At 36.1% G+C, this 14,939-nt stretch overlaps 2 protein-coding genes across 3 annotated transcripts; one reads left to right on the top strand and one right to left on the bottom strand.

Moving 5' to 3' along the window:
• Nucleotides 1–268: 268 nt before the first annotated feature.
• Nucleotides 269–12,036, bottom strand: LOC306857970 (cytochrome b-c1 complex subunit 2, mitochondrial-like). 2 transcript variants are annotated; one of them, XM_079398286.1, is made up of 14 exons: nt 11,896–12,036; nt 10,431–10,517; nt 9,057–9,206; nt 8,912–8,976; nt 8,564–8,620; nt 8,356–8,480; nt 7,635–7,732; nt 4,811–4,868; nt 4,618–4,713; nt 2,015–2,214; nt 1,850–1,930; nt 1,332–1,408; nt 1,089–1,242; nt 269–747 (listed from the first exon to the last, which is right to left on the bottom strand). In XM_079398286.1, the coding sequence occupies exons 1-14, from the start codon at nt 11,917–11,919 to the stop codon at nt 664–666; spliced, it is 1,356 nt and encodes a 451-aa protein (XP_079254412.1). In that variant the 5' UTR covers nt 11,920–12,036; the 3' UTR covers nt 269–663. The 2 variants fall into 2 exon arrangements, with proteins under 2 accessions (XP_079254412.1, XP_079254411.1); XM_079398285.1 differs by lacking the exon at nt 10,431–10,517 and adding an exon at nt 10,295–10,396 and having other exon boundaries at nt 409–747; nt 11,896–11,998.
• A 462-nt stretch (nt 12,037–12,498) lies between these two features.
• On the top strand, nt 12,499–14,927 carry snu13b (SNU13 homolog, small nuclear ribonucleoprotein b (U4/U6.U5)). The gene is made up of 3 exons (XM_079397515.1): nt 12,499–12,693; nt 12,939–13,059; nt 13,811–14,927. Exons 1-3 carry the CDS (start codon nt 12,691–12,693, stop codon nt 14,071–14,073), a joined length of 387 nt encoding a protein of 128 aa, XP_079253641.1. The 5' UTR covers nt 12,499–12,690; the 3' UTR covers nt 14,074–14,927.
• Nucleotides 14,928–14,939: the final 12 nt, after the last annotated feature.

Below are 14,939 nucleotides of genomic sequence, written 5' to 3'. Positions count from 1 at the left end.
TTCGGATCTCTCTCTCTCTCTCTCTCCCCCCCCCCCAAAAGTAAAACTGCACATTTTAGAGTGGCCTTTTATTGTGGCCAATCTAAGGCACATCTGTGCAATAATCATGCTGTCTAACCAGCATCTTGATATGCCACACCTGTGAGGTGGATGGATTATCTCGGCAAAGGAGAAGTGCTCACTTATACAGATTTAGACAGATTTGTGAACAATATTTGAGAGAAATAGGCCTTTTGTGTACATAGAAAAAGTCTTAGATCTTTGGGTTCAGCTCATGAAAAATGGGGTTTATAGAAAATTAGTTTATATTCAGATTTCAAAAAGGTAATATTTTGAATAATTTCAGTGCAGCCTGACACACTGATGTTATAAAGAAGCTGTAAGAGGATCACAAATCACAACTTGTTTCATAAATGTTTGTTGGTGTTGGTAAGATACTTTATTAATTTACATCTATACAATTCAAATGGACCAGTGCTGAGTTCTTTTCAGATTACTCCACTTTAGACCAACAGTTGATGACAACCTTATTATTTTTATTTATTTATTTATTTGGACAGGAACAATAAAGATATCGTGAACACGTTCTCATTTCATAGCAATGAAAAGAAGAGTTAGACTCTGTTGGAAGATAAAATGTGTGCGAGTACTGATGCGTGCCCATCAGATTTCATCAACAAAAGGTGTGTTGACCAAGTGCCCATTGGAGGTCATCGTCTTTTTGCCAGACATGAATTTCTTTGCAACCTGAAAAACAAATGAGACCAACTTTGTTATAGAAAATTGCAATTCAAAAGCCTTAAAAATTAGATAAACTAACAGATACACTATACCTACTTATTATTGGTATTTTCAGAATATATTTTAAAATAGCCGTATAGTACAGTCAACTCTAAATAGTAGTAATACAGGAATTATGTAGTGACCAAAAAATATTAAACATTTTGTAAAGTACACAATGATTCTTTCTCTAAGTTATTCTTCAGGTCACAGGTTGTCAATACAGAGGGTTGAACCTAAGATATGATGTTACGCTCCTAGAGACTTTACACTGGGTTACATTACCCTAAGAAACAATAGTTGCTTACATTGACAACATCAGCTGAAGACACAGCATTGATTTTCTGGGTCACAGCCTCGGGGGAATGGTAGGTACCCTCTGCCAGCACTTGTGAACCAATAGCTTCCATTAAGCCCTCAGAACTCTCAATAGACATCAGGTACTCAGCTGTCAACTGATTCCTGCTCATACAAAATGACAATTCATTAATAATGACATTAAAACACGTAATTAAAAAGTACTGCACTCTTGGTCTTGGCAAATAACTCACTTAGCTCTGCTGAGGTCAGCTGCTCCAAGGTTTCCTTGTGCAATGTCATTCACTTGACTGACTGCTGCTTTGATTACCTGAACACAAAAATGAACACTTTAAGAACGAATACTTAATCTTTAACTCTCATGGGCAACACCACAAGTACTTGACACCATTTGCTGATTCATACAAAAATATTCATTCATCCAGGTATGAAACAAAAGACATGAGTCTCTGAATCATTCATTCCAAAACACTTGATGCATTCATGAATGTTTATAGAGACTATTCTATTTTTACTTCATTTGGAACTATTTCTGATTGAGCAAAACAGTAAATGGTATTATTGTGGTTTATTATAATACTATATTCATTTATTGTTTACTGAACTATTGCTTAATTAATGCCTTATTTTTGATTATGACTTATGACTAAAGGAGATGTTTCCAGGGAACCAACATATAGCTTGGCCTTGCTAGCACCATGCACAGAAAAAATTCAAGTTAAAACTAAAGCGTAATATAAATCACACATACATCTTTAGCAGCGTTATACTGGCAGATGGTGTAAACTCCAAACAGACCAGAATCTGTGTAGTTAGCATTGAAGGCAGACACCTGCAACAAAGCAAGACAGACCATTACAAAGAGTCCTTCGTATAAATCTTTTTTAAGATGAAGGTTATACAAGGTGATACTCACATCAAAGGGCTGAGCGGAAACCTTTGAGATGGCCTGACTCAGTTTGCTTGTAGTGTTGGAGCCTCTCTTGATATGAGGTCCTGCTCCAAGCACATGCTGCAGTATGCTGAATGCAGTGGCGTCAGCTGATGTTGCACTTGCGCCTTCGCTCGCCACAACCGCATGAACCAGTCCTCCTCCAGACTGATGCCTCAGCTCACCTGGAGAACACAGCCAGAGACTAACATCACACCGCATTTCAGAAGCAGAGCACTTATCCAGGAGCATGCCTCTTCTAACAATACAGGTGCATCTCAGAAAATTAGAATATCGTGAAAAAGTTCATTTTTTCTTGTAACTTATTTCAAAAAGTGAAACTTTCATATATTTTAGATTCATTACATGTAAAGTAAAACACTTCAAAAGTTATTTTGTTTTAATTTTGATGATTAGAGCTTACAGCTCATGAAAGTCAAAAATCAGTATCTCAAAATATTGGAATATTTACATTTGAGTTTCAATTAATGACCATCTCTACAGTATAAATACGGTATCTCTTGTTCTTTGAAACCACAATAATGGGGAACGCTGCTGTCTTGGCAATGGTCCAGAAGACGATCATTGACGCCCTCCACAAAGAGGGTAAGTCACAGAGGGTCATTACTGAAAAGGGTGGCTGTTTACAGAGTGCTGTATCAAAGCATATTAAATGCAAAGTTGACTGGAAGAAATTGGGTAGGAAAATGTGCACAAGCAACAGGGATGACCGCAAGCTTGAGAATACTGTCAAGCAAGGAGTGAACTGAAGCTGGAGTCAGTGCATCACACTCAGACATCTTCAGGAAAAGGGCTACCAAGCCACTTCTGAAACAGAAACATCGTCAGAAGCATCTTACCTGGGCTGTGGAGAAAAATAACTGGGCTGTTGCTCAGTGGTCCAAAGTCCTCTTTTCAGATGAAAGTAAATTTTGCATTTCATTTGGAAATCAAGGTCTGGAGTCTGGAGGAAGAGTGGAGAGGCACAGAATCCAAGCTGCTTGAAGTCCAGTTTGAAGTTTCCACAGTCAGTGATAATTTGGGGTGCCGTGACATCTGCTGGTGTTGGTCCACTGTGTTTTATCAAGTCAAAAGTCAATGCAGCCGTCTACCAGGAGATTTTATAGCACTTCATGCTTCCATCTGCTGACAAGCTTTATGGAGATGCTGATTTCCTTTTCCAGCAGGACTTTAGCACCTGCCCACTGTGCCGAAACCACTTCCAAGTGCTTTGCTGACCATGATATTACTGTGCTTGATTGGCCAGCCAACATGCCTGACCTGAACCCCATATGGAATCTATGGGATATTTTCAAGAGAAAGATGAGAAACAGTCGATCCAACAATACAGACGAGCTGAAGGCTCAATAGTTCCTCAGCAGAGCCACAGGCTGATCGCTTCCATGTCACATCTCACTGATGCTGGAATTTGTGCTAAAGGAGCCTCGACCAAGTATTGAGTGCATAAATGAACATACTTTAAAGAACTTGAACTTTTCTGTTTTGCAAATCCTTTTTTTGATTGATTTTAGGAAATATTCTAATATTTTGAGATACTGATTTTTGACTTTCATGAGCTGTAAGCTCTAATCATCAAAATTAAAACGAAAAAACATTTGAAGTGTTTTACTTTACATGTAATGAATCTAAAATATATGAAAGTTTCACTTTTTGGAATAAGTTACAAGAAAAAAAAAAAAACTTTTTCACCATATTCTAATTTTCTGAGATGCACCTGTATAAATGCACTTAAAAACCTTAAATTTAAGTTTAGCTTTAAACATTTTTAAATGCATTATAATTAACTTATTTAGGAACAGACAGATTTTCCAACAATCGTTTAATGACAATAATAATGACAATAATCTTATTCCAAAACATAATCAGCTGCCTACCTAGACAGCAAATGTCAAACCCCATGAAACATATATTAGCAGCACAGAAACAGAGATTCTAGAGGAGCATTTTATTGTCCAATATATTTGTTGTGTACATGATAATATTGCTTTGTTTCCTAAGAAGTGAAAGAAAGTGGAAATGCATATATTGCTAAAAAATAATTTTGTCAGCTTTTAAGACGAATATGACCTGAAACCAAAAGGATATGAACTATAACCATGAAAGTTAATTTTGTTGTCAGAATATTGCATTGTTTTCATCAAGATGCTAACATCAAACTGTGATGATCTTTAGGAAAGTCTCTTACGTGTTTTGGGAGGAAGATTTTAGGTTTGATTCCCAGGGAATGTATATATGTGATGAAAGCTGCTTTGGATAAAAGCAACAGCCAAATGAGTATATGTAAATGATGTGTGTTTGACTGTTAGGTGCTGCTGCCCAATTAGCATGATTGAAAACAGTCACTTATAAAGGTCAATTTTAGTTCGGATGATGCCTTAAAAACTATTCTACGTAGGCAGCAGACAGTAAGACAGCTCCCTAGGTTCTGCGGTAGAGCAACAGACAAGTTCCTTACATTACTGACAGTAACAACCTGTAAATGAGACTTTCCGTGAATATGCAAGGTAAATATATTGTGCTTTATTTTGTATTTTTAATACTGTTCTAGAATTAATGATGCACTCTACCTCCACGGTACGCGGCTTTGGAACCAACAGTGCCTACTCCACTGCGGATGTTCAGGAATTGCTCCCCAACCTGCTTAAGCACGGCATGATCCACACCTACACAATAGCATACAGTACAAATGACTGATTTGATATCCTTTTTGGGGCCATATTAAATATTCTCCTTTAATAAGGCAACAATTTCATAACATACCAAGACCAACAAGGGCCATTCTTGCACTTGTGAAGTTGTTCTGAACAAAGGAGTGCATCTGTGTAAAAGGACATAATACAGAGAACTTTAAAATGTACATTTTATTTGCAATGTGATATAATTGTGCAGGACTGTTATTTACATGTTGTTTACTGTTGTCAAGCAATGTAGTAACTCATGCATTACTATTGTACAGCTCTTTTACAACAATGTGAAACCTAAAAGATGAGTGTCCATGTGTTATATAATTAGACTTATTCAGTTACGATTAATCTTTGTTTGGTTAATGTTCATGAAGTTACAAATAAAATCAGATGAAGTGACTTTTAAAGGGGTCATGAACTAAGAAACCAAAATTCCCTTGATTTGTCATAGAGGTCACTGTACTATAAAAAAAATCCTGTAAGCTTCAGAACTCAAGACTTTGTTGTTAGTCTAAAAACAGCTTATACTGAAGGCAGTCTGCCAAAACGACAGTTTTAGGAATGTTCTACTATATGATGTAATAGTGTGGATAAGCACCGCCTTTGCAGAAGAAGATCGACATCACTGTTTGTTTAGCCCCACCCCACGATTCACACATGTAGCCTAGCCATGTAGCCAAGCCAACAAGTACAACAGCACCATTGTACCGATATTGAACCTGATATCCTGGAAGAAAAAGTCGAATGGGCACTCAGACATCTTCCGAACAGGAAAGCCCCTGGAATCGATGGAATTCCATCAGAAATGCTGAAAGCAGTGCCGATCCCATTACTCACAGACACAAGCAACTGCTCCAATTACCGCACCATCACACTGATATCGCACGCAAGCAAGATCTTAGTGAAGATCATCCAACAGCAGCTGGGCAAATTTATGGAAGCGGAACTACCCGACACTCATGCAGGGTTCAGGAAGGGAAGAGGCACCTGCGATCACATCGCCAATCTCCGATGGATTATGGAGACATGCAGAGAGTACCAGAAGGACACCTATATGTGCTTCATCAATTACAGCAAAGCATTTGACTGTGTTGAACACGACAAGCTGTGGACTGCACTGGAAGAACTAGGCATTTATGTTGACATGATCACTATACATCGACCAGGAGGCAACTGTCTACACAACATACAGTAATACAGAATGGTTCAAAATTGGCAAAGGTGCACGATAGGGCTGCATCTGAGATATGCAGATGACACCACCCTGCTTGCGGAAAGCATCCAGGATCTGGAAGATCTCATCTGCAGAGTGAAGGAGGAAAGCGAACGTATGGGCCTGTATTAGAATGTCCAGAAAATGAAGATCATGACAACAGTGGGCAAGTCCACATTGCGATTAACGATGAGGAAATCGAAGTGAAGTGACATTCTTTGACTTTGAAGTAGTCAAAGATTTTATCTTCCTTGGATCAATGATTGAGCAGGACGGAGGCTGCACATCTGAAATCAAGCAGAGGATCGCACTGGGTTGTGGCGCAATGGTGAACATGACCAAGATCTGGAAAAACAAAGATATTAGCCTCTCCATGAAGCGCAGAATCGTCCAAGCCATCGTGTTCCCCATCGTCACATATGGTTGTGAAAGCTGGACAATGAGAATCGCTGACAAAAGACGGATTGATGCGTTCGAACTTTGGTGTTGGAGAAGGCTGCTGCAAATTCCTTGGACGGCAATGAAAACCAATGCGGAAGTCCTAAATCGAATCAAGCCATGTTGCTTGAAGCCAAAATTACCATGCAACGGTTAACATTCTTTGGACATGTAATGCGAGCCAAGTCATCATTGGAAAAATCTATCATGCTGGGACTGGTCAGTGGAACACGCAGTAGAGGCCGCCCAAGACAGAAGGATGTGGAGGATGCAACCCTATGAAGTAGCCAAGAGTCGGACACGACGAAATGGCTAGAAGAAGCAGCAGCCTAGTTTTTATGAGAGAGGCGAACTCGCAGGTCTGTGCAGAAACCAAATGATAAAGATGGCTCTGAAGACAACAAGAAGCTGTGCAATGCCAAGTTGTGGAAAAAAAACAGTCTTTCCATTGCCTTCCTTCTAATCCCAACATTAGGAAAGAGTGAACTTTATTTTAATGAAAATCCAGACCGCGTCAGTAAGAACTCGGTTCTTTGTTCACGTCATTGTACTGTGGATTCGTTTACAAACAAGGCACAATTCGACGTTGGATTTTCAAAAACATTGAAACTAAAAGACGATGCTATGCTGACTATATTGGATCTGATAGTAATGTCGCACCACACAAGTGTGAATAACTGTTTTCATTACGTGGTCACTATTGCTTTGTCTCTTCTTACAGATCAGATCGTTTGATATGTATTGAGTTATGTGTTTTAAACCTAAATCACAGCGGCGTCCATCATGAGGAATGAATGTACGCTGTTAGCCAATCATAGCAGTGGACGTTTACTTCTGAGTCTACAATCCACCACGCCTATTCAAACAGAGCGTTCTGATAAGGACGGTTAAAAACAGGACAGAAAATAGCTTATTACTTCTAAATTATGATTTTTTTTAAGTAAAAATCTTGATTACATTATGTGGACCTCAGAGAACACTACAAAATAAAAATCAGTGCATGTTCATGACCCCTTTAATTTAATGAAATATCAGTTTATAAGTAAAATCCAAATAATTTATCTATTAAATTTCCATTTATTATATAATTAAAATATATCACGATATATATTGTTACTATGATATGAAATGACGCATAATTTGGACAAGACTCAAATGCTACATGAAAGATTCAAATGAATTTGTACAACAATACAAAAAACATTAATGAGCCATATCCATTTGTTTTCCCTCCAAAACGTTGCCTTACCTGTTCTGTGGTGATCTGTCCGAGCATGTAGTCTGGACAGTATAAGGAATTGGACAGGGCATTCTTATAAGCTGCAGCATGCAAATTCTCAATGACACCTGAGGCACAAACAAATAGATGAAGAACAGGAATCAGAGGCATTTGGACCGCTAACCAATCTCAGTCAATAAAATGACAAAATTCCATTTTTTTTAATCAAAATGACCCCTCTGGAGCAAAAAATGTGATACTTAGCCGTCAAAACAGACAAAAAAGCTTGACGTCGTTATTTTTAAAGAAATTAATGTTATATTGTGTTATTATATTGTATTTTGAAAGCATTTTCATGGTAGTAGACAACACTCACATCTAAATTATGCACTAGTTATTTCTATATAAAATAATTCAAATATAAGAAAAATACTTAACATTTTCAATTAATACAGTGCTTAATTCATATTTACATATTTATTTATTGATAGGTTTTACATTTAGATAGACATTATTGAAGATTATTTAATTAAAGCTGACTTGTAGAATGTACCCAAAAATAACTCTGTATTTTTATTCTATTCATGTCCACAATTTTTTGTGGACATGAATAGAATGTTCATAGAATGTTCATGTTCATACATCAAGTGACCTAAAAGTCAAGTTTTGTACCATTCTAATGAGGCCAAAAAATTCAAAACACAAAAGCTTTTGGTCTAAAATGACTGCCAGAGGGTTAAACATTGCATACCAATCTGAGGAGTCTGCTTGGCAAGTTCCTTATCCAGTTTCACCCTGGCAGTGAGGTCTGACACTTCCCATGGCCGAAACTCCGGTGCAGTGGTCACATTGATCAGATACTCCATAACAGTGTCACTGCAAGAACACAGACAGACAACATATTTGTTTCCAGTAGAAGAAAAGATCATACAGACAAACTAATCCTGTGTTCTACTCACATATGATCTCTCAGGCAGTCTACAGTGTATGCCATGGTTTCCCTGGAGCTTGACACACTGCATGTAAAAATATATTATAAACATTTACTCACATAACATAACAGATTTGTGTACAATAATGCACTATATGTATATTAAGCCAGTGGTTCTTAACGGGTGGGTTGCAAATCAAAAGTGGGTGGCAGATCTGTTGTGGTTCTGAGCAGCAAAAAGTAAAAAAAAACTAAAAGGTAAACTTGGGTCCTGATGCAAAAGCAGCTGAAAACCACTGTATTATGCCACATACCTTACATATTAATAGATAACAGATGTTTTGAAGAAGTTGTTCAATGACAATGATAAACTGACCTTAAACTTCCCCCTACAGCCTCAACACCGCGGCAGATCTTGAAGGCAGACGCTCCCTTGGTTGTCTGGAATCAGAAGTATAGAGAAGTGAATGCTGCACAAAACCAATACAGCGGTCAAACACAGAGTCATGATGGATATATACCAGACTGGCAGCCTGACGAAGCAAGTGTGTGACACCGAGGTTGTCGATCGTCTCATACCGGCTTCCGGCCCTGATGAGCACACCAATCCGAGAAGCAGGAGAATAGTTTTCCAAGGAAGCAATCACTAACCCGCTAGGCAATTTTGTCACCTGGAAGAGACAAAAAAAAAGAATGAATGTAATTACACCCTTCAATTTGTACAGGTTACCAATATCGTTTTGTTTTATTCAAGTGACTAATGATATAATGCATCGATGCAATGCATTAAAAAAAACTTTTTTAAATGATATATTTGTATATATCTATAAGACATATTAGCAGACTTTTTTGACCATTATAAAAAGATTGCATAAAAGAATTTTCAAAGTTAATTTAATCAATCAATCAAATGTTTGTGTTAAATTTTCACCCAGTTGTGTAAAATATGCACATAATATTTTAATATTTCTACATTGATTGTAGGCCACTGAATTTGATGAAATTGTATCACAGCACGTTTTGCAGTATCAGTAGATATTAGCATTTTAATACAAGGTTCCTTTATAAACACAATTAACATTAATTTGTCTAAATATCAAGAACATAGCTAAATGTGATTTATATTTTAATATTGCATTTAATTTGTTTACAGGTTTGAAACCATAAATATTTGATAATAGATGCAACAGTTATTTATATATATATATATATATATATATATATATATATATATATATATATATATATATATATATTGAACAAACAATGGTTGGAAGTATACTGCTTAAAGAAATTTAATTCACATACGATTTACAATATTTATTCAGTTAATAATCAATTACTTAAAAATGTCACCTTCCTCGCCATGAAAGAAAAAGTATTTTGATATCAATATTTAGTTTTGTAAAGTAACCTGAAAACAATGTGCTGTTTTCATGGACATTTTAATAAACAAATCCAAAAACTGCCTTGGCACTATTTAACAGTTTAGTAAAATATATTTGTTAAGAAAATAAAGAAATTAGTTAAGATGCATTATATGTATCATGAAATAAAGAAGCATAATTGGTTCAAATAAACCAAGCAATAATTTACATAATCACAAAACTTGCATCAGACTAATGAAAATCCTCTTCCTGTCATTGCAGTACAAATTTTAATTCACCATCCTGTGGGACGTGGTAAAATTAAACAGAAATTGTAATTCCTGAACAGTCTCTATATGAGAGCAGAAACCCTCCCCAGCACCCACACATACATGAACATCCTGGTACATGTGAGGGGCACCTGCCGAGACCTTGATGCCCGGCAGAGGCGCAGTCAAGGGCTGGTCCCTTTGAGTGGTCGCATAGAAGCGTCTCTGTGGAGAGAGAGACAAATCATCATCTACTGACCTGCACTTCCTGCGGCAGAAACTTTACTGGCTCCGCGGCTGCCGCAACATCCACCTTATGGGCAGCCTGGGCTGCATAAAGCCTCCTCTGAAAATCAGAAAAGACATCACGCCTCTGAAGATAAAGAGTGTTCAAAGAGAGGAAGAGCGAGGCATGGGGTGCTACTAAATTATAATCCTACCTTTGACACAAACAAAAGAGTAAATAAGAGAGATTGAAGCCATCATGACAGCAAAAATACGTTATAAAACATTCAAAGCTGTATAAAGTCATGGTTTCATCTAATAAAAAGCTAAAAATGAATTTAGAAAACACAAAAGAAATGGCTCACACACAGATATTACAACATGGACACTGTTCAGTGGTGAAAACCAGAAACTCACTCTGTTTTGATCTATTTTTTTAATTAAATAATTATATTACATTTGCACATATATAATTTAAATTTCCTACATTGCATAAAAATATTTGGATGTTCTATATTATTTTTTCTGATTGTTTACGTCCTTGTTTATGCGCTTTTCTTTTTTTTATCAATATGTTCAAATAATAAATGTATTAATCTATGATCTTTATACCCATGTTAAATCTATTCTATGTAAGGAGATCTGTGACTAATAAAATTTGTAAGTTTATTGAATATTTGTCAAAAAATATGACTATTACAGTCATTTTAGCATAATCCTATAAATTAAATGGGTTTAATATCATGAAAAACTAATTCAGACAAGTTTATGAACTTTTCACAGGTAGCTGCAGATCAAAAAAAATTGTAAAAAGCTATAAAACCAAAAAGGGCAACAAGATTTAATGCACTGCATGACAACTAATACAAGGATAAATATTAATTAATATAATAATCAGTAAACATTTCTCACTTTCCCATATTGTGCTGAATACACTCAATTCTGTCATTCTTCCTGCTCTACAACTTCCAAGCTGAAAGTGCTGTCAAATCACTTAACTATGATTAACTAGCAAACAATGGCAAGTTATAACAATCATATACGAGTTATAGAAGTGGGGTCCAGCAGAGTGCTAGGGGTCAATGGAAATGTTGAGAAAAACAGCATAAACATATTTTAAAGAAGTAAAAAATGACATTAAAATAACGAACATAAAAATTAAATATGTAAATACATTTCAAAAACTAAGAGTACTATAATAATAATTATGAAAAACTTCATGTAAAACTAAATATTTCCCAAATAATATTTGGACATATTTATGGCCTTTATACAACAAACTTTTTAAATGTTAGGATAGGTGCTGTGGCATAAAGACTGCTCTACATAACTGCATTCAAAACGATGAAGGTACGTTAGTGTTAATGAGAGCTGAATTTATCTCTAATCTAGTTTGGTTGTATGAGAACAAGGCCAGCATCTGTTCTATCTAGAGAGCACTCATAATAACACACAGAACCTCTACTAGTCATCTTTAACCCCGTTAACCAAGTTCTCACCGATAACTGGCTTATCCCCCTCATCTTCTCTCTCTCTCCTTCAGACGGACCACCGCAATATGACTGACCTAAGGATGTCCTACCCACAATCCTTCGCTCCCTGCTTCTCTTTGTGGAAACTGATATGAAGCACAAGTGCACACTGCCACATGGCGACTCGGAGTCTGCGTAGCGTTTACATGCCACGGTGATAATTAATAATTTAATTACATTTTAATTTACACCACTGCATGTAAACGCAAAGTGAACACAGTTTTAAAAGTGCGTTAATCGTTAAATATCATTTGATATGATCTCTGTATATTTTTTGTTATTTTATTACTTTGTAGTGCTTGGTTTAATTCGTTATTAATCTACATTATATATAGTTTATTAAAAAAAAAAAAAAAAAAAAAAAGCGTAAATTAATTTGTTTCGCCGCATACTAACACACTAGCCTTAATGAAATAGTATGCTTTTCCGAATTTAGAACTTCAAAATTCCGAAATATTTTATTCTATACATTTTTTAAATATTCTTCATAATATTTAACATCAAATAAGGAATGTCTTTAAGATTAAATGTAATTATTTTAATAACGATATTACCGGAAGTGGGTTGAATGTGCGCATGCGCAGTGTATCGACTACAAACACGTGTAGCGAGTCGCGGTAGCAGTGAAGAGCCCAAAGCTTCGCTGGTCTTTAGTTTATTTTCCAAACTCTATACATTTTCTGTTTAGTTGAATAGTACTGTCCTCCGTGAAGCTCTTGCCGAGAGGACCCGTGTGTTTATAAGTTAGTCACAACAAACACAATGGTGAGTAACTTATCACGCGTGGGACTGCTTAAGTTACTAGTTTAGGATGTTGCTTCACTAACATACATTCAACGGAATTATAAAAGTATTTATACATCGGATCTTATTTGAATATGTTTCTGGTTTGTTTTGAAAGCATTTCAGTTGTAGAGGAAAAAACTGTGTTATCAGACATTACAGATAATCAGAGTCGTTTGGTTGCTGATAACGCTTTGCTCTTTTGTCTGTCCTCCGTTTTTCCACAGACTGAAGCTGAAGTGAATCCGAAAGCCTATCCTCTGGCAGACGCCACGCTCTCCAAAACCATCCTGGACCTCGTGCAGCAGGCGTCCAACTACAAACAGTTGAGAAAAGGGGCCAATGAAGGTGAAGTACCTCAGATCCATGAACATATGCCCATTAAGAGCAAAACAATCCTTACCTGTTATATCACTACATTATTATGCTAGTCCTTACACAAACTATCAAAAAACCAAGTAAACAGCTCCTGCTTAATTAACAGAAGTGTTACCCACTAGCCTCAGAAAGTGGAAAAGCAAATATTATTGGTTGATGTAATGTTTTTTTCATGGTTTATTGATTAATTTTGTATCTCTTCATAATGTTCTATAACATTTTCTTATCTTTAAAGGGTAAGTTCACTGATTTTCAACCATCTTTGTATTGTTACAATGTCGACTGTATAAGTAAATGAAAATTTACCTGCATGAAGATATCCTTGTTTTGTTTTTTTGTCCGCAAAAGTCCACTGGACGATGTAAAACGCTCTGAAGAATTTTGACAGCTTTATTAAAATGACAGATCTTCTGCCTTTTATGCCAGGTGCATTGTGGGTGTTGAAGTTTACTTACCTTTTTTATCCACGGCTCTTTTCTCTAGTCCCGTAGCACATATTAAAATAGCATTTCTACTGCAGACAGCCAAATTTATTAAAAACCCAGCGGTATATTACTCTTTTAGAACTTGTTCTTTCAAGCTGTGTGGTTGAGAATTGGGAACAAAGACAAAACAAAGCTTTAATTACTAAAATGAATTTTTCTGATTAATTATCTACATATTATAATTGTATTGTACAAATGTCACTTTTGCCAGCTCTGATTTTCAATGTCTTCCACAGCCACCAAAACTCTTAACCGTGGGATTTCTGAGTTCATTGTGATGGCGGCTGATGCTGAACCTCTGGAGATCATCCTGCACCTGCCACTGCTGTGTGAGGATAAGAACGTGCCGTATGTGTTTGTGCGCTCTAAACAAGCTCTCGGACGTGCATGCGGAGTGTCAAGACCTGTCGTTGCCACATCAGTCACCATCAAGGAGGGATCGCAGCTGAAACCTCAGATTCAGTCTGTGCAGATGGCTATTGAAAGACTCCTAGTTTGAGCTCATACATTTTACACTGTTGTTTTCAGGTTTTCAAAATGATTTTTTTTGTACAATCCCTAAGGATTTTTCCCTTTTTTGTTAGAATCAAACAATGTTGAGTGTGTTCCTCAGCAGTTGACAGCCGAAATAAAGTTCGGTTAAAATCAAATGATTTGTGTGGGTTCTTTGTGCTTGATAGATGTACATACTGCATATATTTAACATTAAGACATTGGCAGTTTTAAAAAGGAATGAAATATTCTTTCATTTTTCTGTTACCTAATGCAAACTGAAAAAATTGCACATTTTTTCTTCAAAGTGAATTTAATACTACAATAAGTACTGTCAACTGTGCACAAACAAAAGCAAATCATGCTTTTTAAGTGTTTAGTAAACGATGCAGTTCACTATAAGTATATTTCACTTTTTTTTGTAATACTAAGAGGTTCAATTTAAGGGAGAAAAATGGTTTGGGAATATTGTGCATGGAAAAAGTTGATTATGTAGTACTTTTTTTTTTTTTCTTCCATGTAACAGCTGCAGGTTGTTAAATTTCAGCCATCTGAAATGAAAGTCAACAAACATGAGACTTACTGCCAATAAGATGATAATCAGTTCAACAGCCATTTTGCAAATTGTTTTTTTTTACTATTTTTGCACTACATTTACGTTGTTTATATATTTTGTGACATATCTTTGACAATTGCCAGACAGTGAGTAATCATAAAAAATATGAGAAATATAAATAAAAGGTGAAGTCACAATCAGTTTATTTTTGTAATATGTAGATTTGTGCGCATTTAATAAGACGATGTGTAATTTTCATGCCTTCATTTAAACCCACAATTCAAAAATATATTTCTCTTTTTTTGTAGTTTTGCATG

Source organism: Barbus barbus, assembly GCF_936440315.1.
Source record: "Barbus barbus genome assembly, chromosome: 38".
NCBI classification, from domain to species: domain Eukaryota; kingdom Metazoa; phylum Chordata; class Actinopteri; order Cypriniformes; family Cyprinidae; genus Barbus; species Barbus barbus.
This window is presented reverse-complemented; position numbering and strand designations above follow the sequence as displayed.

Excerpts from the sequence above, each read along its gene's own strand:
- LOC306857970 (XM_079398285.1), bottom strand. The coding sequence starts at position 11,919 with ATGAGGGGGATAAGCCAGTTATCG. Across the intron at positions 8,977-9,056 it reads TTCGTCAGGCTGCCAGTCTG|ACAACCAAGGGAGCGTCTGC; the intron begins GTATATATCCAT and ends TTCTGATTCCAG. Across the intron at positions 4,869-7,634 it reads GACAGATCACCACAGAACAG|ATGCACTCCTTTGTTCAGAA; the intron begins GTAAGGCAACGT and ends CCTTTTACACAG.
- snu13b (XM_079397515.1), top strand. Across the intron at positions 13,060-13,810 it reads GAGAAAAGGGGCCAATGAAG|CCACCAAAACTCTTAACCGT; the intron begins GTGAAGTACCTC and ends TGTCTTCCACAG.